The sequence below is a fragment of the Monodelphis domestica genome, chromosome 7 (genome assembly GCF_027887165.1).
Source record: "Monodelphis domestica isolate mMonDom1 chromosome 7, mMonDom1.pri, whole genome shotgun sequence".
Lineage (NCBI taxonomy): Eukaryota > Metazoa > Chordata > Mammalia > Didelphimorphia > Didelphidae > Monodelphis > Monodelphis domestica.
In genome coordinates this window covers 263744145-263770439 of record NC_077233.1, presented here as the reverse complement: position 1 = coordinate 263770439, position 26295 = coordinate 263744145, and the positions used below count along the sequence as shown (strand labels likewise).

General features: G+C 40.9%; 1 protein-coding gene across 4 annotated transcripts in view; it reads right to left on the bottom strand.

Annotated features, from left to right (window-relative positions):
* RNF38 (ring finger protein 38) overlaps nt 1-24419 on the bottom strand; it is a 228885-nt gene extending 204466 nt beyond the window's left edge. For all 4 annotated transcript variants that reach the window (XM_056806714.1, XM_056806715.1, XM_056806716.1 and 1 more), the window contains exon 1: nt 24128-24419. In XM_056806714.1, the coding sequence (XP_056662692.1) occupies nt 24128-24371 (244 nt within the window). In that variant the 5' untranslated portion in view covers nt 24372-24419. The remainder of the gene's footprint in view (nt 1-24127) is intronic.
* Nucleotides 24420-26295: the final 1876 nt, after the last annotated feature.

The following is a 26295-nucleotide window of genomic DNA, read 5'->3' as shown; positions in this document are numbered from 1 at the left end:
ATACTTACTTTGCAATTATTTACATGTGTATATGTTGTCTCCTCTTGAGAAAAGAAACTGTCTTTTTTGTTTGGCATTAGAACAGGGCCTAACATAATAGATAATTAATAAATGCTTACTAATCGATTAGGATTCAATGAATCCGGTATGAATCCTGATTCTGCTTAGTGCTGGGTCATCCATGCATTGCAGTATGTGACTTAATTTCTGTCTGTTTGGGACCTCATCCATAAACTGAAGGAGTTTGACTAATTATCTCCAAGTTATAAAAGCATATAACTAGATATAAAAGACATAGACATCCATACTTGTTGGATTGGAGTGTAACTTTTACTTTAAATAAGTGTAAAAAACTCAAAAAAGAAGGATTCTTGCAGGTCACATACTGATTTAGGAAACCAAACTGTGAACCCAAGCCTACAATGAGCCCATCTTCCTTAGCTTCCTTCTCCTTCTGATGGAAGGCCTGGAAGATGGAGTGCCAAACTCCTCCCAAAGCCTTCCTTTATAGAGGCCAGAAAAGGGACTTCCAGCTCACTCCACTTTGTATCTGCTACTTGGACTGGCCTTAACTCCATGGAACAATATGGCCCTAAGCTAGTCATTCTTTGGTCCTCCCATCTTCCCCTCCTTTCTGGCCTCTCTTTGTATGTTGTCATCTTCTACCCCCCCCCCCAAATGAATTGTAAGCTCCTAGAGGACAGGAGCTGTCTTTTTCTTTATTAATTGTATCTCCTACTCTTAGCATGCTGTCTGGTACACAGTAGGTACTTAATAAATGTTTACTGGATTGAACTAAGAAATTATTTTTATTTTTTTAATTTGGAAACTTGTATTTAATTAATTAATTTAGATTATTTTTCCATGGTTACCAGATTTATGTTCTTTCCCTCCATACTCCCCACCCTCCCTCCTATAGCTGACACAAAATTCCACTGGGTTTTTACATGTGTCATTGATCAAGACCTATTTCCATATTATTGATGTTTGTACTAGGGTGATCTTTTAGAGTTTATATCCCAATAATATCCCCATCAACCCATGTAATCAAGCAGTTGTTTTTCTTCTGTCTTTCTACTCCCACAGTTCTTTCTCTGGATATGGATAGTGTTCATTGCATTGCTCCTAGTAGAGAAGTCCATTACATTCGATTGTGCCACAGTGTATCAGTCTCTGTGTACAATGTTCTCCTGGTTCTGCTCCTCTCACTCTGTATCACTTCCTGGAGGTTGTTCCAGTCTCCATGGAATTCCTCCACTTTATTATTCCTGAGCACAATAGTATTCCATCACCAACAGATACCACAATTGGTTCAGCCATTCCCCAATTGAAGGGCATCCCCTCATTTTCCAAATTTTTGCCACCATAAAGAACGTGGCTAAATATTTTTGTACAATGGACTGAGAAATTAAATGACTAGTCTAGAGTCACATGTCTAGTATATATCAGAATCAAGACTTGACCTCGGGTCATCTTGATTTCAAGGCCAGTTTTCTGTCTACTACACCATAAGGATATATGATAAAATGATATGACATATAGCATTTTTTCAGAGCTAAAAGCATTACATAAATTTGTAGTTAGCTATTATTATGACCATTCAAGGAAATACAGATGATATATATGTGTGTATGTATATTTGTTAAAAAATATATCACAGACTGTCCCTAATATAACTAAATCAACAATCTGATAAAGGTGTGTGTGTGTGTGTGTGTATGTGTGTGTGTTTGTTTTGATGTTAAAAAAACACGTGTAAGACTGGGGTATGCTGGAGTCCACTCTCATGATTTTCAAGAGCTGATTATTAAATTTCAATTTGAACATCTGTACCTCAAAAATCAGCAAATGCTCTACATTAAGGCTTGATTTGTTTTATTGACTGCCTAAATTTAAGAAAGTAACATACAAAATGTGAAATAAATTTACAAGTATTGTGCATACATATTTTTCTGGAGAACTTGTTATTAAACATTTAGCATCATACAACTGACTAGATGGGCAAAATGGTCCATCTAATCCAATATTTGATTTACAATTTTGATGTCCTAGGATGGTTTACAGTATAGCCTAGAGCTCTCTATGACATCAATCTCTATTCCACAAATGTGTATAAACCCTTCTTAAATATCTATATATTTTCATTTGGGGTTTCAGAATTTAGTAATCACTGTGTACTGCAGAACTTTTTAAAAAATATCTTATACTAGCTCTTTCAAGCTTCAAAGGATGTCTCTCAATTCCAATATTCAGTAAATCCATTTAATTTATCCATACCTTTCATAAGTTTATATATTATTTCTATGATTCTTCTGCCTTAATTTACTAAACTTGACATGTCCTATTATTTTTTAATATGTTACCTTAAATGGGTTTTTCTTTCTATGTAAAATATTTACTATAGTGACTTACCAGGGTACTTATTGGAAATTTCTTTTTTCCCTTAAATTACACAGAGCAGTATAAAATTCTTATCTTAAATATCTGTGAAAAATTAATTTGCATCTTTCATTAAAGTGTACGAAATAAGGCTTGGATCCCCCAACCTGTGATAATTCATTTTGTTGCCATTTTCACAAGTCAGCAAATGAGTGGCTATTCATTCCAAAAAATCTATAATAGACTCATTAATATAATCATAGGAGCATAGATCCAGTGCTGGAACAGACCTTTGAGGTCATCTAATCCAACCCCTTCATTTAACAAATGAGGAAACTAAACCCAGAAAGATTAAGTGACTTGCCAGAGGTCACAGTCAAAGAGAGGATAAAAGCCACTGTTTTATGCTTATACACTTAAAGGCTTTTCCTTATCAGTACTCAAGGCCTAAGAGAATCTGAATTTATGCAAGAAATGAACATAAGATAGAACAAGAATTGAATCTATCTAACTAAAAAGCTCATCTCCTCTCCATTTGGAAATAGTATATCGGTTGTGGTATTTCTTTTTCTACCCAGAAGATAGCATGATTACACTGTCACAGGTTTTATTTCTCTTTGGTTTTTAAAAGATTTGGTTTTGTTTTTACATCAAGTTTCTTTCCAAATATGCACCTTACTTCTCTATCTTAACAGGCCTTCCCCTGTAGCAAAGATTTAAAAAGTTCAGGAAAACCAGCCAACATGTGAACCAAACATTAAACAAACCATAGACCTCAACCCTGCATTTTCTGCATTTTCTCCCTTCTCCAGGACCAAGCTATCTCATCGTTATTATTATACAGCATTCATTCTCATTTTATTCTTTTCCCTGCAATATTCTCTATGTATATACAAACACAGACATGAGAAAGTATATGAATCTACACCGAATGAAATAAATAGAAGCTGAAAAACACCAAAAACAGATTATATGTGTAAAATGTATATTGTGTATATATATTTTTTTCAAATTCTATTTTCCATGTTTCTTTGTAGGGTATATAAATATATAATATAAATATATATCACCAAAATATAAAATATAGTCTTAACAGTTCTCTTTTTCAAAAACACTATACATGTGTATATATATAAATGAATATATATAAACACATATAGTGTTTTTCAAGTTGTTTACTTCCCTCAGCATTGGCTCCTATAAGCCTTCCTATCTTTCCAGTGTGGAAGTTCCCTCTTAGAGCGTAGTAGTATTGTTACATTCAGGTATGACAATCTGTTCAGCGATTCCCCCAGTGATGAGAATGTACTTCGTTTCCAGGTCCTTGCTACCATAAAAAGAGCTGCTGTAAATCTTTAGGTGTATGTTACATCTTTCCTTCTGTCGTTGCTCTCCTTAGGATAAAACCCATAGAAGAGACGTTAGGGAGGGGGTCAGTCTATTCTGTGTCATGAGCCCCCCGCCCCGTTTGGCATTCTGGCAAAGACTATGGACCCCTTTTCAGAATAATATTTTTAAGCTCATAAAATGAAATACACAGAATTAGAAAGGAAGACAATTGTAATGAAATAATTATCGATGTCTTTAAAACCATGTTCACGTACCTCAGGTTAAGAATTTAGCCTCGGAAGTACCTTAGAGATTATCTGGCCCTCATTTTATAAATGAAAAGACTGAGGTTGAGAGAAAATGATCATTTTCTTAGGGGCTCTTATATAGAGTGTCCCAAAAGTACTAGTTTTAAACTATCAAAGCTTAAATTCACATTAAAACTTTTGGAATACCTGTTTGAGACTTTTAATTGAAAGCAGCAATAGGCAATATCTCTATCTGAAGTATCACATTCACTGGTATTACAAATTATATGCTCACTTTAGATAAGTGTTCAAATTAACTGAACATAATATGCGTCATCACAATTACCAAGAAAATTAAAGGAATAATTATAGACAATTTCTATTGCAAAATGTAAGGGCTAAAGTTTTAGCAGTAAGTCTTCTCATAACTTACACATGTACAGAATAACCCCAGGAAGATAGCGAGAAACTCAGGGAGTCTGCAACTAATGTGCACAAGTCAGCCCAGAAATGAAAATAATTACACTCTCCCTCCTCACAATTATTTAGCCAACATGAGAGAAAATTGTTTGATTTTGATCAAGGTGAGCATGTCAGTGAGAATAAAGAACTGGACACTGAGAGGATGTCCAACTGCAGAATGACTAAACAAGTTGTGGCATATGATTGTGATATTACTGCACCGTAAGAAATGATGAACAGCCTGATAATCAGAGAGATGCAAATCAAAACAACTCTGAGTATCAGATTAGCTAACATGACAGCAAAGGAAAGTAATGAATGCTGGAGGGGATGTGGCAAAGTTGGGATGTTAATTCATTGCTGGAGGAGTTGTGAATTGATCCAATCATTCTGGAGGGCAATTTGGAACTATGCCCAAAGGGCACTAAAAGACTGCCCTTTGATCCAGCCATAATAGCACTGCTGGGTTTGTACCCCAAAGAGATAATAAGGAAAAAGACTTGTACAAGAATATTCATAGCTGCACTCTTTGTGGTGGCCAAAAATTGGAAAACGAGGGGATGCCCTTCAATTGGGGAATGGCTGAACAAATTGTGGTATATGTTGGTGATGGAATTCTATTGTGCTCAAAGGAATAATAAAGTGGAGGAATTCCATGGAGACTGGAACAACCTCCAGGAAGTGATGCAGAGTGAAAGGAGCAGAACCAGGAAAACATTGTACACAGAGATTGATACACTGTGGTACAATCAACTGTAATAGACTTCTCCATTAATGTCAATGCAATATCCCTGAACAATCTGCAGGGATCTAGGAGAAAAAACACTATCCACAAGCAGAGGATAAACTATGGGAGTAAAAGCACCGAGGAAAAGCAACTGCTGGGCTACAGGGGTTGAGGGGACATGGTTGAGGAGAGACTCTAAATGAACACCTTAATGCAAATACCAACAACATGGAAATGGGTTCGGATCAAGGACACATCTGATACCCAGTGGAATCACGCATCGGCTATGGGAGGGGTGGGGGCTGGGGGAGAAAATGATCTTTTTTTCCATTGAATAATGTTTGAAAATGACCAAATAAAATAATGTTTAAAAGGGGAAAAAAAGATGAACAGGTTAATTTTTTTAAAACATGGAAAGACCTACAAGAAATTATGAAGAGTGAAATGAGCAAAACCAAGAGAACATTATATGCAGCAACAGAAATATCATTTGAAAAATGGCTTGTATATATCCATCTCCAGAGAAAGAACTGGAAAACAGAAACAAGCCTGACATAGTTTTATATATATGTTTATCTTTTTATTAAATTATACCTTCCCTAGTACAGGGAGAGAGGGAGGGAGATAACTGGGAATGTTAATTTAATGTGACAAATTAAAAAATTATTTTAAGAATTTAAACAAAATGTTGTTTCTATCTAAAATTATAGAGGAAATAAGCTAATCCTAATTGTTATAAATAATGATAATCACTAATAATATAGGGGGAGAAAAGTCAGAAATCATTTAATTGGCTTCAACATAGATATGTCAAACATTTTGAATTTCTGATTCTTCCAAGTAATGAAAACATAAAGAAGTAATTGTTCATTTCCACCTTGCCATGTACCTCCTCCTTCATCATTAGGGAATGGACTGAGTAAGGGTCAGCCAGAAGAAAGATTGGACCTGGGCTTTCTCTGAAAACTTGCAGGTTCACACCTTCTCCACAGGAAGGTAATTGTTTTAGCTGAAAACCTCTTCTTACTCCTGCAGGGCTAAAGCAAAACAAAGCTCCGAATAATGTCAACAAAATCGTACTTAATTAAGCAGAGTAAAGGCAACACAAATTTGAAAGTGTTTGCCTCAGATAATCAGCAATGTGGATAATCTGTTAATAAATAACTTCTCATTAACTGTATATGCTAGTAATTCCATGAACTATAGATTTAGGCACCAGTGTTGAGGGAAATAAACCCATTTTTTTTTCTTTTTAAGGAATTTATATCTAAACATTTACCCAAATACCACATTTCTCTTGCTTCAATTTCTTTGACTGCAAAATGGGGATAGCACCTACCTCTCAGAGAATTGTATGAGATAATGAAACTGTAAAACTCAGCACAGAGCGCAGCACCCGGTAAGTGCCATACAAATGTTAGGTATTGTTTTTATGAAAAACTAGTTGCTATTAATTGGTTAAATGAAACTAGGCAATTAACAAAATCTTCAGATTAACTGCAGTCTGCAGTCTGTCACAAATGGTACCGAAGAAGTGACTACTTAAATGCTTTTAGTAGCCATTAGTTTTTTACAAGACAGCAGATTAAGCAAAAATGACAAAATCTCTCTCTCCCCCCTCTCAAATTTGATAAAAGTGTGGAGATATCGTCCAAAGTCATCCTAAAAAAAAAATCAAGTCAACACAAAATACCAAGCAATCTTGTTGAAAGCTATCTCATACCTTTTGATCAGTAAATTGATATTAATTGTCAAATAAGTTTAAAAAATATTCAGGGGGCAATGGGGTGGCTCAGTGGATTGAGAGCCAGGCCTAGAGATGGGAGGTCCTCAATTCAAATCTGGCCTCTGATACTTCCTAGCTGTGTGACCCTAGGCAAGTCACTTACCCCCCCATTGCCAATACACAGTATTGAGTCCAACACAGAAGGTAAGGGATTAAAAAAAAAAAATTCAGAATTCCTACTACCATGGGGGATATAAAAATGAATTAGGCAAGACCCTTATTATAATAAAAGGCAAAATATGTTAAAATACAAAAAGCACATAGTTAAGGGCTAAGGAAATGTTAGCTATTATCATTCAGTATTATCTTATTAACAGCTAATTGATAATAATTGGTTAAACAGAACTAAGAGATTAACAATGGGGAGAACACACTGGAATGGAGTCTAAAGACAAAAGCATTAGAAAAAGATCCCAGAATCCTGATCAGGAAATTGACCTAGGTAGCTGACCTAGACCCAGGAGGTGAGGGAATGAGGGAGTGCAGAGTACTGTTACGCTATGAAAGGAACAGATCACGGCTAATAAACTGACATTCTATTATAGGTTAAAGCCCATTCTTTTTATTTTATTTTATTTTTCAATTACATGCAAAAACAATTTTTGCCAACTGTTTCTGGGCTCATATTCTCTCCCTCTCCCAGAGGCAGCAGTCTGATATAAGTCAGACCGGTGCAGTCACGTGATACTCCATATTCCTAGTTCCATGAAAGAAGACACATATCGCACATGCAATAAAAGACTCCTGAAGGAAATAAGTGAAAAACGGCAGGCTCTGCGCTGGGATCGGACTCCAGCAGGGCCTTCCTTCACCGGAAGTCCCTTAGGCGGTCTAGAACCTTGCAGGGCCGTTTTCCGTCCAGTCTTTCAGAGCTGACCACCACACAATATTTCGTTACAGTATACTGTTCTCCTGGTTCTGCTTCTCCAAGTTTTTTTTAACTCCTCGTATCATTTCTTGTGGTGCAACAGTATTCCATTACACCCAGATACCACAGCTTGTTCAGCCATTCCCCAGCTGACGGGCATCCTCTCCTTTCCCAATTCTTTACCACTACAAAGAGCTGCTAAAATATTTTGGTACAAGGAGGACCTTTTCCCCTCTCTCTAACCTCTTTGGAGCCAGGCCTAGTCATGGTAATGCTGGATCCGAGGGTATGCGTAGTCGTATGTCCTTTGGGACATGATTCCATATTGCTTCCCACAATTTCTGATCAGTTCACACTTCCACTAACATGGTGTTAACACCCAATTTTCCCACGTCCCCTCCAACATTTATCATTTTCCTTTTTGGTCAAATTTGCTAAACTGATAGGTTTGAGGTGGAATCTCAGAGTTGTTTTAATTTGCATTTCCCTAATCGATAACGATTTGGAGGATTTTTCCTATGACTATAGTTTTTTAATTTCTTCATCAAAGATGAGGAACATATGATGGCTAGTAAGCCTACATTGTCATAGGTTAAAGCCCATCATAAGCACTCCAAGAGACATCTAAGCGTTCTGTAAAATGGTCCTCTGTTTTAATACAAATCATGGCTTTAGGGGGGACCTAAGCTCAGTGGATTCAGAGCCAAGCCCAGAGTTGGGAGGTCCTGGGTTCAAATCTGACCTCAGACACTTCCTAGCTGTGTAACCCTGGGCAAGTCACTTAATCTCCATTGCCTAGCCAATTCCCAGTATTGATTCCAAGACAGAAGGTAAGGGTTTAAAAAAAATTGTTTTTAAATACATGGCTCTAAATTACCTTAACAGGAGATGAAAAACCTGAAAGCATGCACACATACGCACACACACGTCCACCTCTAGGAATAAACAAGAGAAAAACATGAAACATGTACCCGGAATCTGGAAAAAGGAAGAGGAGGATGTCACTGACCCAACTTTTCCTTCCTCCAAAGTTCCTGAAATGAGCTCGTGTGCTGTTTCAGAAAATAGCTGAAGCCTTTTAGGTAGGCTTTTCTAAGTAATTCGGCTCAGATGTTTGTGGTAAAAGGGAATGAGGGGGGCTTCCAGAGCCGACAACAAATATTGTCACCTGATACCTATTTCCATAGGAATAATTTATTTTTTAGAGCATTGGAGTGTCCAGGGGGTCCTACCCTATAGTAATGAAAAGTGTGATGGACACAGGTTTTGAGTAATAATATGATTGTATAACACAGTGGAATTATTTGTTGGCTCCAGGAGAGGGGATGGAAAGACCATGAATCATGGAACCATGGAAAAAAATAAAAATAATCTAAAAAAAATGGGGAAAAATGGGAATGAGAGGAGCTGAAGCCCTGAAAAGCAGCATAAAAACAGAGGCCTCCATTATCAGAAGAGAGGCAGTGATGGTTTGGGGATGCACTACAACCAACACTACACTACATCCAAGCCATCGTTTCCGAACCACCTACCAGAGTATGAAAACAACATTGTTCTGGAGACCCTTTCTTGGTAACTATACGGAATGTCCCAGAAGTCTTAGTGCAGTTGTAACCTATTAAGGCTTAAAAACCCAGCCTCACACAGATCTATAACTGGAATCAATCAATGCATGAATAAACATATATTAAGTATGCCTACCCGGTGCCAGGCTAACTGTGCTAACTGGTGGGAATACAAAAGGAGGCAAAGCTTTCCTGAATGCTTTTCTGTGACAGCTAATAGAAAGAGGATGCCCCAACACAGACTGCACTAAGACTTCTGGGACACCCTGATGTAGCTGGGGCAGGAGCCAGAAGAAATTCTTGCCATAGCCTGCTCATGGTTTAGAACCCTAGATCAAAACATAAATAAATAAAAATCTTATGGCTCTGGCAGAGGAGCACAGATGAAATAAAGAGATTAAAAGTGAGGCGGTATCTGACTAATCTCTGCTTTTAGGGGGAGGAAGAAGCTGAGGAGTTGTTGCTATTGGGGAATTCTGAATGTGTGTAAATGTATACATATACATATATGTGTATATATATACACAATACTATATATGTGTGTATATATGTAAATATATACACATACATATATTTAAGAATAGAAAAAATAATTTATCTAACAAAACCAAGATAAAATCATATTTTTGGTTTGAGTTTTTTTTTCTAATTAGCATACAACTTTAGAAAGGAGAGGTAGGAGGAATGGGGGGGGGGGTACAGATTCATTTAATTCAACTTTCTTTTGAACAGGATCTTCTCAGATCAGTCTTTGTTTCCTCAGCTGTTTCAATCAATTTTTTTCCTCCATTTTCTCCTCCTTCCCTGAATTGCTAAATAAAGCTTTACCACCCTTTTCATTCATATTACACACAGCTTCCTTAATTTTAAATTTTTCCTGCTGCATAATCTTTAGACTTTTTTTTTTAAAAAGGCCAGGTAACTATATATGAGTTCTTTATATTAAGCATCCATCTCAGGCTAAAAGAAAGTCATTCCCCAAATTTTCCATTTTGTTATTTTCTTTGAGGGGTGGGAGGGAAAAAATGAAAAGTGACTTTCCTAACCTTTTTCACTTCTTCCTATTCATCTCTTCCCTTCACAATTTCAGATTTTTAGACTTTTAAAAACTCTTACTTTCAATTTTAAATTCAATATGGTGAATAGATTCTAAGACAGAAGAGTAGTAGGAGTTGGCAACAAGAGTTAAGTGACTTGCCCAGAGTCAGACAGCTAGGAAGTATGTGAGACCAAATTTGAACCCAGGACATCTCTAGGGCTGGCTCTCAGTCCACTGAGCCATCTAACCGTCCCCTATTTTTAGACTTAAAGCAAACCATTTGATGAGCAAAGAAATTGCTAGAGCTTTCATTGAGGCACTGACCATTTCATACTGGAATAACAAAATAAATAGAACATATCAAAAAATAAAAAGTGAATATAATAAAATTACAACGATGCAGCAAAATTCGAATGAAGAAATATGATAAGATACCACCAATCCACTCTTTCCTAGGGGAAAGAAGTCCATAGGTTTTATACCCTGCACATGTTTTTTAATTTTTTCAATGTTTTGTTCAACTAACTGTGTACATTTCCCCCTTTATTTATTTAGTCTTTTAAAAATACTGTTTATTATATGGAATGGCTCTCTGGAAGGTGGAAGGGGAAGGATACTGGGTACAACTAAAATGACGAAAAAAACAGAAGATATCAGGGCGGTGAGATGTCTCAGTGGATAGAGCCAGGTCTGGAGTTGGGAGGACCTGGGTTCCTCTCTGGCTTCAGACACTTCCCAGCTGTGTATCTCACCAGCAACTCACTTAACCCCTATTGACCACGTTTCTCTCTTGAAATGGATATTTTGTACTCAAGAGAAGTAGGGACTGGGGGGGGGAGGGGGAGACATCAGTAAAAATCTTTTTAAAAAGATATTCTGCGAAATTTCATTCCTTTTTGGAGTGTTTGAGGAATGAACCATCAAGATAAACTAGGAGTTGTATCTACCCATTACCACTAACTGCCAATACCCAAGGTTCCCTCCCGTAAAACTGATACAAGGTCACAGAATGATGTGTCTCAGATCTACATAAACAAGTGGAAACTGGGGGGCCGAAAACTGATGAATTGTCCAATAGGAGCTCGAGGCTTAAAAAAGAGGAGAGCCGGGTGGGACAGACAGGCTGGCTCCAGGGATCAGGGTGCCACAGTAAGGCCGGCCAGGGAGGAGTTTGGGGCAGCTGAGCTTTACTAAAGGGAATGTTAAACATGATGGAGATAGGCTTGGCCTGACCTGGAAAGGATGGGTCTACAGCTAGGAAATGAATCACAGGAACAAGAGATCAGTTCCAGGAATAAAGCCGCATTTGCTCCCTCCAAGACTAGCCAGTCAATCCTTGGTTAGGTTACACACAGTAAAATGATGCTCTCCTCACGTGTCCCCGAGTTAGTCATTCCCGGCCACACCTTCCCTCCAAGCGACCCTGTGAAATCCTCACCACATCCTCAGCCTGCTCAGCTCCAGGCACCTCCCAGCTGGGCCCGGAACCCTTTTTATCCTGCCTCCCCCTGCCTAAGTCTACCCTCCGCTCTGGCAGGCCTCCACACCCAGCCCTGCCCGCGGCTGGTACATGCCATATGCACTAACTACTCTCTACAGCTCCTGCAGGCCCTCCTTGCAGACTCATTCCTAGGGGACACTCAGCCCCTGGACGCTTCATTTCAGCTCCGCCTGGCCCACCCTGCTCTCATTTCAGAAAATGCTCGGTCCTCGTTTCCTGTTTCGGTCGCCTCGGCATCCGGCCCCATAGCTAAGCCGGCATCATCGGAGGTGAATGTTTAAATCAGACAAACATCATTTCAGACGCTCTGGAGAGTCAAGATCACGAATGTCACCTGGAAGGAGCCCCAGAAGCACGGAGTCCATCCAACGCACATACTAAACTACAAAGTATCTGAGGGATCGGTCGGGGAGTCCTGATTGAAAACCTCCGAAGGAGAGAATCGGAAGTCTCTCGAAGCAGAGACATCCCAATGGGGTGGCTGGAAACGCCTTCACATCCCGTTTAAACGCTTCACTGATTCCGTCGCAGTTTCTGTCTCGGGTCATTCTGATCATCGAGGCAGAGTTGGAATCCATTCCCTTAGAAGACTGTGTGAACTGTCTGTACTCAGTTACGTTAATATGTATTAAACTACAGGGGAGAGAGCATAACTGCCAGTGGAACAAGAGATTTCTTCAGTTCACTCAATAAATCATATTTGCCATCCATTAAAGAAGTACTATGCAAAGTCCCGGGGCAAGGGGCCCTATCTTCACTAATGAGACATTGCAAATGGTATTCCTGACAAAGAAAATAGCACAGCACAATCCTGGATTCACTCTAGAGCTCCAGAGGATACCATTTTGAAGACAAGGACTCAAGCAGCAGGCAGAGGGACGGCATACAAGAAGTCAGGGCTGTTGGCTACCCGTGGGGCAGAGTACTGCCCCTGGGTCGGCCTCTTGCCCTCTCCGGGCAGACTTTGCTTCACGCCTCTCTGTGGAGGCATCCCGACTCCCTTGACTCGCCCAGAATCCACACGGACCACCTGATTAACACGGGGTGCCTCTGAACAAAAGGAACACTCCTCGTGGGCCCCTGGGCAGGGCACGAGTGGAAGGTGATGTATTGATTCCTCCAGGTACCCTCTTGGTCCTGAATTAAGCCAGGCTTCCCTTGGCACATCAGCCCGGCTCAAACAGCCAGAGGCTCTCCAAAGGTATCTAGCAGCACGTCGCAGAAAAGGTATTAGTTTTATTAATAGTAATTAATAATAATAATTAATGCTTCCCCCAATTCTGAATACACAGCTTATAAGAACACAGATTTGTAGTCAAAATTTTTAATTATAAAGATAGGAAGTGACAGTCATCATTCAATGCCAATAAATATTATTCATATTCTGAGCTTTAATAATGAGTGGAATTTTTTAAGTGATCCATTTTCTAATTTCTGGGAAAAGTGAAAGTATATAATTTATCTTGAAGCCCTTCAAGGCAGACTTCTTTCTTCCTTCTTAAAGTGCCTTTTTACCTGAGGAATGGAGATCTGCAGAAGACAGCTGTGCCTGGAAAGTGGCATAGAAATCAAACTTTTAAAGATCAACTTGTATGACTAAGCTTGTTCCAGAAAACTTTTTCTTTGCAGACGTGGGAGAATATGGGTGTGGAACATACACTGTCAGACTCGAATACACTGATTAATTTTGCTGAACTGTTTTTTTTCTCTCTTATTTCATGTTTTTTAACGAGGACTGCCTCACTGACAAGAGGAAGGAGACATATTTGTAAATGAAAATTACTTTAAAAGATAAATCAAATCTAAATCAAATGTATCTGAAAACACAAGGGCATATGAGTGTCGGCAAATCCAACTGGAAATGAGTTTGTGAAATAATGGAGTTTTTTTTGTAAAGCAAATAATGATTCATTTAACTTCTGTTTACATTTTAATTCACAGGGTATAGAAAAGAACAACATTTTACATCTGGCCTTCCTAATCCAATTCACACTTTTACAAAGATTGTTCCCATTTTTGCCATTAGAAAGAGGGTTTTAAGCCAGGATTTTCCCCCCTTTAACTATATTTGGTAAAGTTGCTGACAATGTCAAATGATTTTATTTCTTGAACTTTGAGAAATTTAGGAAGGAAAGGTATGTGACAGGCGATAAAATATCTATTAAAAATAATGGCAACAATTGATGTAGGTGGGAATGGGAGATAATGTATGCTTGTTAGTTAAAAAAAATCAAAAGTTATATAAAAATAGAATGGCAAAAAATGACATTTGGGGGGGTGGTTAAAGCTGCATCTAAATATGCCGACTCCAGGGAGTTTTCAAGCCTGGGGGGTTTTGGCTGCTGCGGACTCCGGACTGCTGGAGAAGGCTGACAAAGGCTACAGATTTGGTGACAGAGTTCTGTAGACACGCACGAATGGTGGCACTTTTTGAGGCTGACTCCAGGCCCAGGGGGAGACTTCAGCCTGGACGGGTCGCCGGGTCTTCGACATGTCCTGGTTTCCCTGGCTGTTCAAGGGCAGGTCCTCTGTGTAGGGCTGCCGGTGTACCTTTGGGGTAGCGCTGGTCCCGGTAAGAGCTCGTCAGAGGCAGTGGCTGTGGTTCGGGATCTAAAATCGTCCCCTTAAAGGGATAACGGGGCGGGGTTGGGGCTGCTGAGGGAAACCAGCATCCCCAATATCATTGTGATCCAGCGTGTTGTCTGCGCTGGAGGAGAGCCCCGGGCTCCGGGTCCTCCTCGCAGGCCTCTCCCCTTGGAGAGGGAGGGCAGAAACCAAGCATGGACTCAGGGTTTGTTCCAGGTCGTGCACCACGTGCTCCACAAGCATGATCTTAGTGGATACCAACAACCCCCTCACAGTTGGAGAAACTGAGGCAGGGTTAAGGAACTGCCAACAGGTTGGGGGATGGGCACGGCTCCCGAATGTCTCCGGAGGCCCCTCTTGAGGCACCATCAGAGCACACACCATCTTACATGCACACGCACAGGACCGTGACATTCAATGCTTTCTTAGAAATGCCGCTTTTGAGGGAGGGGCAATGACGGAAGCCGTCCCCGATGTGCCCAGCCCTGGGCCAAGTACTAGGGCCATCAACAGAAAAGAAGGGCAGAGCCAGGCCTCAAGAGGCTTACATTCTACCCAGAGGAGACAACACACGTTCCTAGTGAAATCATTTCGAAAAGGCAAACAGAATGCTGGGTGTGGAGTCAGGAAGCCCCACATTTCAGAGACGTAGTAAGCTAGCTGTGTGACCCTGGCCAAGTCACTTAACTTCTCCATTGCCTTCTCTGTAAAATGGGGAGCACAGCAGTCCTTGTCTCCCAAGTGGTTGTGAGGTTCAAAGGAGAGAACATGATTAAACTACTTTGCAGATGCTCTCTCAGTGCCAGCTGTTGTTGGTGTGGATGTTTGTCGTTATAACAGAACTTGAGCTGTCAAAGACCTCAGAGTCCAAGGCATTGCCGGTCCAGTGAAAGAGAACTGGTTTCTCTCACCCAAAGCCATCCAAGAAGCCTCCCTGCCCCTTGGCCCAGGGCCTGGCAGGTCACTGCTTTGCCACCTTGCGCTGCCACTCCAGGTCTCTGTTTCCTTGGCAATAAAATGGCTCAAAATCATCCCTAAAGTCCCTTCTAGCGGTGACATTCCAGATACGCTTGACTCGCATTGACCCTTTTGTTCTCTCTGCACGGGAGCAGGAGGTGAACCACCTTTTGAGGCTCTGAACTCCAAAGGAAAGGAAAGCTCAAGCATGACTGACCAGGCCCCAAATCTGGGCTCAAATGCTCTCCGGGCAGGCTGATCCTGGACAAGTCACTTCAGCCACTTGGCCAAGCCTTTTCCCTTCCGTCTTAAGAGCTTGTTTAAGACAGAAAGTAACGGTTTAAAAAAATTATATGTAAAAAAAGTGTTAAACCCTTATTTTGTATATCTAAATGAATATTTGGAGATATATCAAGGCATTTGTTAGACTAGTGGCCATTAGTTGTCGGTAGGCTTTTGTCACATACAGGCTAAATTCTGACTATGAAAAATAGGGGCTATTATTTTTAATATAATAATTAAATTATTAGCATAGGAAAAGGGCAGCATATTATCACAGCGACAGCTAACATCCTTAGCACAGTTTTGAAGTGAACCCTGACTTTCCGTCATCTCCCTACAGGCCCAGAAATCCCTGACCAACAGGGTCCGAGTCTCAGAATTCAGCAGTTCTCAACGCTAAAGCAAAAGACCAGGTAAGAGAGTTTCCTACCGAGGAGAGATTTCTGGTATGTTAATGAAGAGAGGAGTTTAAAAATCCAAAAGGAAAATCAGATTCTAATTAAGAAGAAGGGAATGAGCATTCAGATAGCCCCTACAATATGGCAGACATTGTGCTAAGGAATTTTTTTTAGACCCTTGTCTTCTGTCTTAGAGGAGTGGTAAGGGCTAGGCAATGGGGGTTAAGTGACTTGCCCAGGGTCATACAACTAGGAATTGCCTGAAACCAAATTTGAACCTGGGACCTCCCATCTCCAAGCCTGGTGCTCCATCCACTGAGCCACTTAGTCGCCCCATCACTTTTCCACAAATATCATTTCATCTGATCTTCACAACAACTCTAAGAGGTGGGTGTTATTATTCCCATTTTACAGTTGAAGAAACTGAGGGAAACAAACGTTAACTTCCCAGGGTCATGTAGCTAGTAAGGGTCTAGGAGTGAATCTGAACTCAATTTTCCTAACTTTCTGACAATTAAGTTATCAAAGTCAGAGTCTATTGGCATAGTCATAAAAACAGAAAGTAAAAAAGATAAACTGTTCAACTTATTTCTATTTACAAACAGATAAGATGGTTCTCATCTATCTTTTCAAACCTCGAATGAAATGTCAGTTCTGAAATGACTGTCAGTTTGTTTCTCCAAAAAAAAAAAAATATTGAACCAAATTAGCACAAGACACCACATTGCTCTTCCTACAAATAAATCAAATGACTTTTTGATGCCAAGACAAAAATCAGGCTGGGCACAGTGAATTAAAGTCAAAACTAAAGCATATTCTTCATATATGGCATATTTCTCAAGAGACTTCATTTATGATGTTCATAGATTTCCTGATGGAAGCCTACTAAATCTAGAATCAGAAGAGCAAGGATCCAATCTTACTGTGGGTGGGATTGCAGTCAATACTTTAAGCTCTCTAAGCCTGTTTCTCTCCCTGTAAAACAAGGTTAAATAAAACTTTCATTATCTACCTTAAAGAGGTGTTGTGAAAATAAAATGAGAAAACTTTTGAGGAACTGAGAAATAACTTATTACTACAAAACATTATATAAATCTACTGGTACTGTTAATAATAACTATAACTGATAAGAAAAGCCCTTAAAATTTTCCTAAGAAATAAATTTTAAGCCCTTATATGGAGCTTTTGGGACATGGGTAAGTCACCTGCCCGCTGTCTACCTCAGTTTCACCTTCTGTAAAATGAGGATAATAATAGCACCTGCCTCCCAGAGTTATTGTGAGGAACAAATAAAATAATTGCAAAAGCACTTGGCATAGTGTCTGGCACACCATTAGGTCTATCATTATTATTGTTATTATACCTACCTCCCAGGATTATTAGATCATTAGATCACATGAAATAATAATTATAAAGCACTAAGTACAATGCCTGGCACACTATATAGATGTTAATTGTTATTGCATCATGTTATTGATATAACAATTAATATTCTTCATAATGAATATTATAAACATTACACATTACAATCTAATAAATGTGGTAACATAATATTTACTATCTTTGGGAGGTCATCACCCATAAAGCTTTAGGAGCACAGCTGTGGTATAATCAGTGTTTTGTTTTAAATGAAGTTCAACATTTATTAAGTGCCAATTATATGCAAGGTACTAGGAATAAAAAGACAAAAAAGGAAATAAATCTTCCCACCAAAGAGCAAATATTCTACCAGGAGAGGAGGATGATAGAACATATACTCTTCCATATGACACTGTGAGTCTGGAAAAAAAATGACAAATTTTACTTACTTAATATCTTGTTTCCAATGCTAACTGATGATATTTTACATGTTTTTAGATTTAAAAAAACTTTTATTCTGTAATAACAAGAGAAGATGGTACTTTAAAGTTACTCATCAAAAGAGTAACACAGAAAATAAAACTTCTTTTGACAAGATCCCTGACTTCTTCAGTAAAGATGCTCCCTCCATCGATCAAACCCCTCCACGCCTTTTCATTCTAAGATTCCTACCCAAGCCTTTCATAAATCATTCTCAGAGGATCTACTCAGAAAGCTGGAGACCTTCAAAAAAACCTCCACTGAAAGTTCAAGGCAAATAAGATCTCATTTGGAATGAACATTACGGCTTATGTTTTAAAAACAAGAAAATACAGTATTACCTGAAAGAAAGGCTATCAATGTTTATTCAACATCAAATAGGTCCAAACCATGCCTATGAAATGATCCTGGGAAGAATATTCAATGAATCATTCTATGATCACAGACAAATATAATAAATCCTTTCCAAGTAATTTCATGAACTGTTATAGCAATTTCTTCTAGAATTTGGTTTGGATCTGTGCCACATTGTAGCCCTCCCACCTCCTACGTAAGTGGGGGCTCATCTCTGCTTACAAATCACTTTGTTTCTTATAATTTTGCAGCCTTCAGAGTGTGTGTGTGTGTTTCCTTTTATGTTGTTGAAGGGTAAGCCCAAAGAGTGCAAGAAGGGTTAATGACAACACATTACAATGGGAAAAGAGAACTTCTCAATTCCAACTAAATTCCAAGGATGGGCAAGTGCCAGTGAAAATACCAAGAATCAGAAGATTCAGTGTCCTGTGCAAGGGCCAACATTTTTATTAACGATTTGGAAAAATCAAAGTGATTGTGCTAATAACTCACATTTCTATAGAGCCACACAATCTGCAAAGTGCTTTTACATACATTATCTCATTTGAGCCTCTTCTGAACCCTGGTAGGTGGTATGTACTACATACAGGCATATCATTGTCCCTATTTTATAGCCACGAGGCTCAAATTCACAGTTAGCATCAAAGATGAAATAAAAAATATAAAGAATATACTTGTCAAATATGGAGATGACAACTAGCCTAGAGGGATAATTGCTTTGTTAGAAATGAGATTAAAAAAAAGAGACTCGTATGCCAGAAGCAAGCAAGATAATATTTAATAGTCAAGTCCTGGCACTTGGGTTCAAAAAGTAAATCACACAAGTATGAGGCGAAGGGCATGTGCTTAGACCTCCCAGTTTACCATAGCAGAGCTGATGAGTTTTAATGCAACAAAGCTAATTTGAACTTCAATTGCATGGGTAAAAATAGGTTCAGGAAGTTAGTGATAGTTCAACTGTATTCTAACTCTACCCAAATATAATATACCAGATGTGGTCTCTCTAGACACCTGTTAGAAAGAATACTGATAAGCCTGAGTATGTCCAAAGAAGAGGAGCCAGCATGGAGAAATACAGTCTTAAACTAGAGGAATCTCCTCAAGAGAAGCAGGTTAGAGGTTTTTGATATAACAAAGAATTAGGAACCAATTAGAAACCCACTGATTGAAGAATGCCTAAACTGTGGCACACGAACGTAATGGAATAATACTGTGCTGTGAGAAATGATGGATGGAAAGACCTACATGAAGCGATGAAGACTGAAGTGAGCAGAGCCAAGAAAACTATGGACGATCATTTCAACAATGTAAATGGAAAGATACACACATGCACAAAACAGTCGATGGTGTAAAATTATAAGAAACACAAGTGTGTCTTCAAATAAGAGATGAGGCCCACCTATTTGCAGAGGTAGAAAGAAGGTCCACAAGTGCTGTTCATGGAATATATTTTCAAACTTTTTGGATGTATTGAGAAGTTATGCTGATTTTTCCCTTTTTTATCTTTGAAAAATATTATTTATGTTTTACATAATACATGTATAATCCAGATCAAATTGCTTGCCATCTCCAAGAGAAGGGAAGGAAGAGAGGGAGGAAGACAATTCGGATCTTATCATTTTAGAAAGCATATGTTGAAAATTATTACACGTAATTGGAAAAATAAAATATCTTTGAATAAAAAAAATACTATTTATAATATGAAATGGCTCCAACGGTGGAAGATTCTGGAAGAAACAACGGTGACATAAAAACAGAAAGCAAACTTTTATTTTTAAAAAATGAAAAGCATAATGAAGAGGGGGTAGTAATGGGTACAATATAATCACCAACTATAAATATTTGAAGAATTGTCATTTGGAGGAGGAACTAGGCATATTCTGCCCCATTCAAAAGGGTAGAAACTAAGACTTGTGGGGTAAGAGGCAGAAGATTTCAGCTCAACATAAAGACCTTTCTCGTATAACACCTGTTTAATTGAACTTAATTAGTGAATAAAAAAAGTGGAATGGATTGCCTCATTAAGAAATGAGTTTCTCATTACTGAATACCTTCAAGCAGATGACCACTTAGAGAGGATGCCACAGAGATGACGCATGTTTCAGTTAGTGCTTAAACCAGGTAGCTTCTGAGGTCATTTCTAACTCTGAAATTCTATGATTCATACAACTTCATAAATACCCGCTGGGTACAGTCCAATAGAGTTTACAATTTAACAAAATAACAGCTCAATATACTCCCAGGTCAAAATACTCCCCTAAAATATTCTGTTTTAGATGTTTCTAAAGTTTTAAAGTGTAAAATCTCAAAACTCATTCAATCATCGGAAAATGTCCCCATCGTCCAAATGGTCAACTTTAAATGAATGATTTTTTTAAATGATCTGCCTTTTTATCTCACCCTTCCAATTATGTACTTCTGGGCCATTTCCAAACTAACTGCCTCCATTGGAGAGTCTGCACTCAAGAAATTACATCTTCCTGAAATCTGCCTAGCCATAGGGCGTATCTTAGGATCCTTCTGGTGTTCTCAGGGCCAGATTAATGGTTAATAGTGACTGAGAAAGATGAGGCAGTAGGTCGGCTTCAGGTACAAAACTCTTAAAGGAGGGCTACATTCCTGAGCCTGGTCATCTGGGAGTTTCAGAAATTTCGAGCTAAAAAGCTCCTAGGTCTCTTAATTTTGCAGATGGGAAAAATGACATCCATACAAGTGAAGTGGCTGTTAGATACTTGAAGACTCAAGACTAAAATTTAATTCTCTTGACCCTCAGGTCAGTCAGTGCTCTTTCCACTTCATCCTATGGCCTTCTCATCTTCAGAAGACCATGCCAAAAGGGGAAAACCTCCCTCAAAAGCCGAGGAGTTTGTAGTGAGCACTTCAATGCTCACTGTTTCTTTCCATTATTAGATTAGTCCCCCTTCAACAATATAAAGCAGTCCCAGCAACATAATTTAGTTCCCCCCTTATGATTCATTACCATTCAGCATCACTAATTTCTAAATAATCAGTATATTAAAGCAAAAACCATCTAAATATCATTTCATATAAATTTGCTCCAAGATTTTTAGATGATTTATTCTTCTAGTTTTTGCATCAGACACGATTAAAGAGTTTAATTATTATCTTCATCCCTATGGAAAGGAGAAAAGCCAAGTTCAGTCCAAGTATCAGTAAGAGCATCTAAGGATAACCATTCCAAACATATTTTTAAAGATAATAAAAGAAAAAACTAAAAAATACCACTTCAACTGAGCCACTACATCTGAGCCAGCAAAATCATGCTCTTCCATGCCAACTGCTGTCAAGACACACTGCTATTGTTTGTAAAAAGTCCTGTGAGGGCAGAGATTCTCTTGCCACTCTTGGAAGAAAAGAAAAAAAAGGAAAAATTCCAAAAAAACAAACCCAGGATAAAAACAAAAACCAAAACAACAACCCTTAACAAAATGGGCAAATGTTTCCAGGATGTGTTATCTAGAACACCACCATTCTAACCTCTGAGAGATTCAAGGGTATTTATATACTGTTAACCATAACAGCCTACTCACTAGAGGGAAAATTACAGGAATAAAATTTTTTTTTAATTTACTACCCCATCAAAACTGAAGTTGAGAAATGAGTTAATTATTTCTCCTTTCCCCCAGACACCTCAGCATTTTTATAGATTCTCTCTTTAATATATGTGTTTCCTAAGTAGTTATTTATATATGCAGGTGTGCTCCTGTAGGTACACATGCAGATACATACATAATTCTGCAATAAGTTTCCATTTTTTAAGCATGACTGAATTCAGTTGAATATTAATAAATAAGGTCAACTATGTGGCTTTAATCTAATATAAGCTTCTCATCAAAGAGAATTCTTCCAGAGCAACTCTAGCAGACTGTTTTGTTTTAATCCTACCAATGCCTGGCTTTTCGCTTGACACACAGTAGGCATTTTGCTTATGAAATGTCTGATTGACCTTTGGCCTCAAAAACACGTGACTGGTACAACATGAGATGATTGGCCTAACTAATAACCCTCTTCAAGTCTCAGAAATGCATGTCGGAGTTCAAAAGTCGAGACCTACCATGAGTTCTAAAGCCAATACTGTGTGAATCTGTATATCCCCAAAGTGGTATCAAGAATAGTATCTTTTTCTAATGAAATTTCAGAACTGACCAAACACCACAGAGAAATTATTTCATGGATGCCATTACCAGATATTAATTACCTTTTGTTAAGACAACAGTCTTCACAGATATGTTAGGATGAAAAAGAAAAAAGATCTGGCTGGAAAAGGACAATTGGCCAATTTTTTAACTAAGCTATTTCAGCATGAAAAATAATGTATTAGCTCGGGGTTCTAAATGTTGTCTGCCTCTGTAAAACTCAAAATTCAAACATACTGTGAATTGTATGGGGGGGGTACTTTACAGTCCGAGCAGCTGACAAGTAAATCTTGCACCACGGGGGTCTAATTAAGGAATTTGCTAATTATTCTTTTATCTTCTGTACGGACAAAGATTGAACCATGTAGGCGAGGAAAGAGCTTTTTTTTTTAAGTACTGATTACGGTTCATCAAAGAAAATCAAAGAGAACGCCACGAAATATCAACACACCCAACAGTCTACCACACCTCCAAGAGGATGAAAATACATTTTTCACTTTACTTTCAATCTCCTGTCTCCAGACCGGACACTCTGCCCCTCTCCTCTGCCCCAGGCTCTCTTCCTTCTAAAATAAGTCAACTTCTCTCCCTCCTTCCCTACTCCCCCCGCACATCATTTTTTCCTTTACTTCCACCTACTCCCAACTCTCCCCTCAAGAAAAAGGATTCCTCAAGTCCCCCCCCTTCGTGCTACAACCCCAGTAAAAACAAAAACCAATCCAAAATTCAGAAGAAAATTCCACTTCGCCCTTCAGGTCACCGCTCCCAAGACTTCTCCCCCTCCCGGACAACGCCAGAGTCCACTCTCCCGAACTTCCTTCATTCCCGTCCGGTCAGCCCGACTTCGGACCCCTTTATTCTTCCAGGAGGACCGCCTCCCGGTGGAGCGGTTCTCAAGATAGGGTCTTAGGTGGTAGCCCGCTGGGACTCGAATGGAAATGAGGCTGGAAAGCACGTGTTCGCTTTCCTGTAGGGGTAGTCGTCGGACGGAATTTCTTTTTTAAAGAAACTGACAAACTCACATCGGTCCCATCAAAAGTGAGGAAGGTCTAGCATTAATTAAGGTGGAAGATTTGGGCTGGGGAGGGGGGAGGGTAGATGGAATAGAGAGGGGGGAGGGGCAGCAAAGCAAGGGAGAGAGAAGGTTCTAAATCGTGAAGCAGGTGAGGCACGCGGGTGGTCCCAGGGCTCTCGGGCATGGCCAGAGCCCCCGGCCAAAAAGTTTCAGAGTCATTCACAGCCCTATTTCCTCACCCTAAAACTCTTTCTAAAAACCTTGCAAATGCCGAGCCTCCTTCTTCCTTACATACTCTACACTTCTTCGCTTTCTTTTTCTTTTCTACATTCCGCGCCCCCCCCCCCCTCCGTTTTCTTTACCCCCGACCAGTCTCTTCCCTGCCCCCGGCCAAGATGCCCCAGCATCTGCCCTTCCAATTCTTCTTCCCCCTCCCCAGCCCCAGGGTCCCTTCTAGCCCCGGGTGGGGGAAATGTCAGTCAGTCTAACAGCACAGTAGGACAAGTAGGCTCGCGCGTCTTCTCCACTTCCCTTAACCCCCACTTGCCCCAGCAAACCAGAGAAAGAGGGGGTCCCGCCCCGCCCCCCGCCGGCTCCCCAGCGCCGGCCCCGCCTCGTTTTCCCAGCCCCCCTACCTGCTCCAGGGGCTCTGCTGCCGGCGCCGCCGGGGGCCGCCCTCTGGTGCCCGGGGACGGTAGGGCCGGAGGCTGTGTGGCCCCCGGCGCCCCCTCCTCCGGCCTCGGAGCGATGCGGCTGCCCCGGGTGGCGGTGGCGGTGGCGCCGGCCGTGCTCCGGGAGGCTGGCCCCGGGCGGCGGCGGGAAGGGAGCGGCGGCGGCGGCGGCTGAGGCAGGAGTGGCGGCGGCCGCTCTTCCGCTCATGGCGAGCCGCCGGGAGCCCCGGGCTGGGCGGGAGCGGCTCTGCTCGGGAGCGGCCTGGGCCCGGCCGGGCGGCGGCAGAGGAGGAGGAGGAGACGGAGAAGGCGGTGGAGGAGGAGGAGGAGGAGGAGGCGGGGAGCCTGAGCGGGAGGAGGAGGCTAGGGAGGAGGAAGCGGCTGCGGCTCCCAGCTGGAGGAGGAGCAGGAGTGCGAGTCGAGTCGGGGTGCAGCCCCAGCCCGGGAGGAGCAGCCGACGAGGAGGAGGAGGAAGCGGCTGGGGAAGGAGGAGCGGAGAAAGAGGAGGAGGAGGAAGGAGCCGCTGTCGATCGGCTGCGGACCACTGGCGCTCCCGGAGCTGCAGCTCAGCTGCCCGGAGGGCCGGCCTGGAGAACGCTGCCAGCACTCCTGGACGTCCGGCCGAGTGCGGGAATGGGCGTCGCTCTCCCGCCTCCAAGCCCCGGGGGTCCGGACTGCGCGGCCCCGGCCCTCGCCCTGGGGACGGCGCAGCCGGGCGGCGCAGAGCTAGAGCCCGCGGGGGCAGGCTTCCGGGCACAGAACGCAAACTAAGTTCACGGACCAAAGTGGACGGAGGAGGAGCGCGGTCACGACAGTGCGAGCGCCCGCCCCTCCGCCGCCCGGGCCCTTAGGAGCGGGGCTTGGGGGTGGGCAGAGGGGGTTGGGGAACCCCGCCCGCCCCCGGGGATGCCTGCTGGTGCCCGAAGCTATAACTTCCTGCGTTCCCCATCCCCTCTACCCTTCTTAGACCTTGGCCTTGGGGCATTTCATTCCTTGTTTTGCTCCTGGTAAGTCTGTTTCTATTACTGTTTCTTCTCTGTCGTTTGTCTTTTCTCTCTTCTCACTTGTCTGTTTCTTCTTTCTCTCCTCTCGGCTCTTTTCTCTTTACTTACTCCTCTCCTCGCCTCTTCTTTCTTTCTCTCCCTCCCTTCTCCCCTCCCCCCTCCTCTTCTCTCTTCTGTCTCCTCTGCCTTTTCCCTCGCCCACCGCCCCCATCTTCCCCCGGGTTCTTGTTGTAGCCACTTCCTTCCCTCCTCCTTTTTGCCCTTTCTTTCTTTTCCCTTCACTACACATGAAAAGGAAAAAAAAATGTATTACTTCCCTTCTTAGGAACAGTATATGTGTTGTCACCTCGGTTGATTTCCATACACCTTAGACTCTAAGAGTGAGTGTATCAGGGAATTGGCTACTGTCTCTTAAGGCCAGTTCCCCGATACACTCAAACTCCACCAATCCAGGGGGAAGAGTAAAGGGAGAAGGCAGAGTTTGGAAGGGCTGAGCTTCTCAAATATATATATATTTTTTTTTTTTTAATTCTTGAAGCTAAAAGGGAGTCACTGAAAAAAGAAACCAAAAAGGAAAGTTTCCAGGATACTTACATTTCTGACCTGAAACCTTGCTTCAGAAAGCAGGTGCAGAAATTTTTCTCCATCCAACCATCCTTTTCACACCTTTAGAGCCAGAAGGGATTTTAGTGGTCATCTAATCCACATGCCCAGTTTAACACAAGAGGAAGTGGAGACCAGAGTAGGGACCTTGGTGACTTGCCTATGGTCACAGGGGTCATCTGAACTTGAATCCAAGCCCTCTGGATCCAAAGCCAGCCTTCTTTTTCATAATACTATGTACGTTTATTCCCCTTTCCTCTTCAAATGCATGCAATTTTTATGTTTATGGATAATTCTAAATATCATCAAAGATCTGTATATCCAGCCAAGAGGGATTCAACCTTGGAAAAAAGATGTTGGGAATGGAATTGAGTTGAAAGGAGCATCTACAAGGAACTAAAGAGGATTTTAGCCTTGCCAAAAGTTTTTTCTTAAGAAAATATTTACTATGGAGCAGCTAGGAGGATTAGTGGTTAGAAAACCAGACCCAGTGATGGGAGGACCTGGGTTCAAATTTGACCTGAG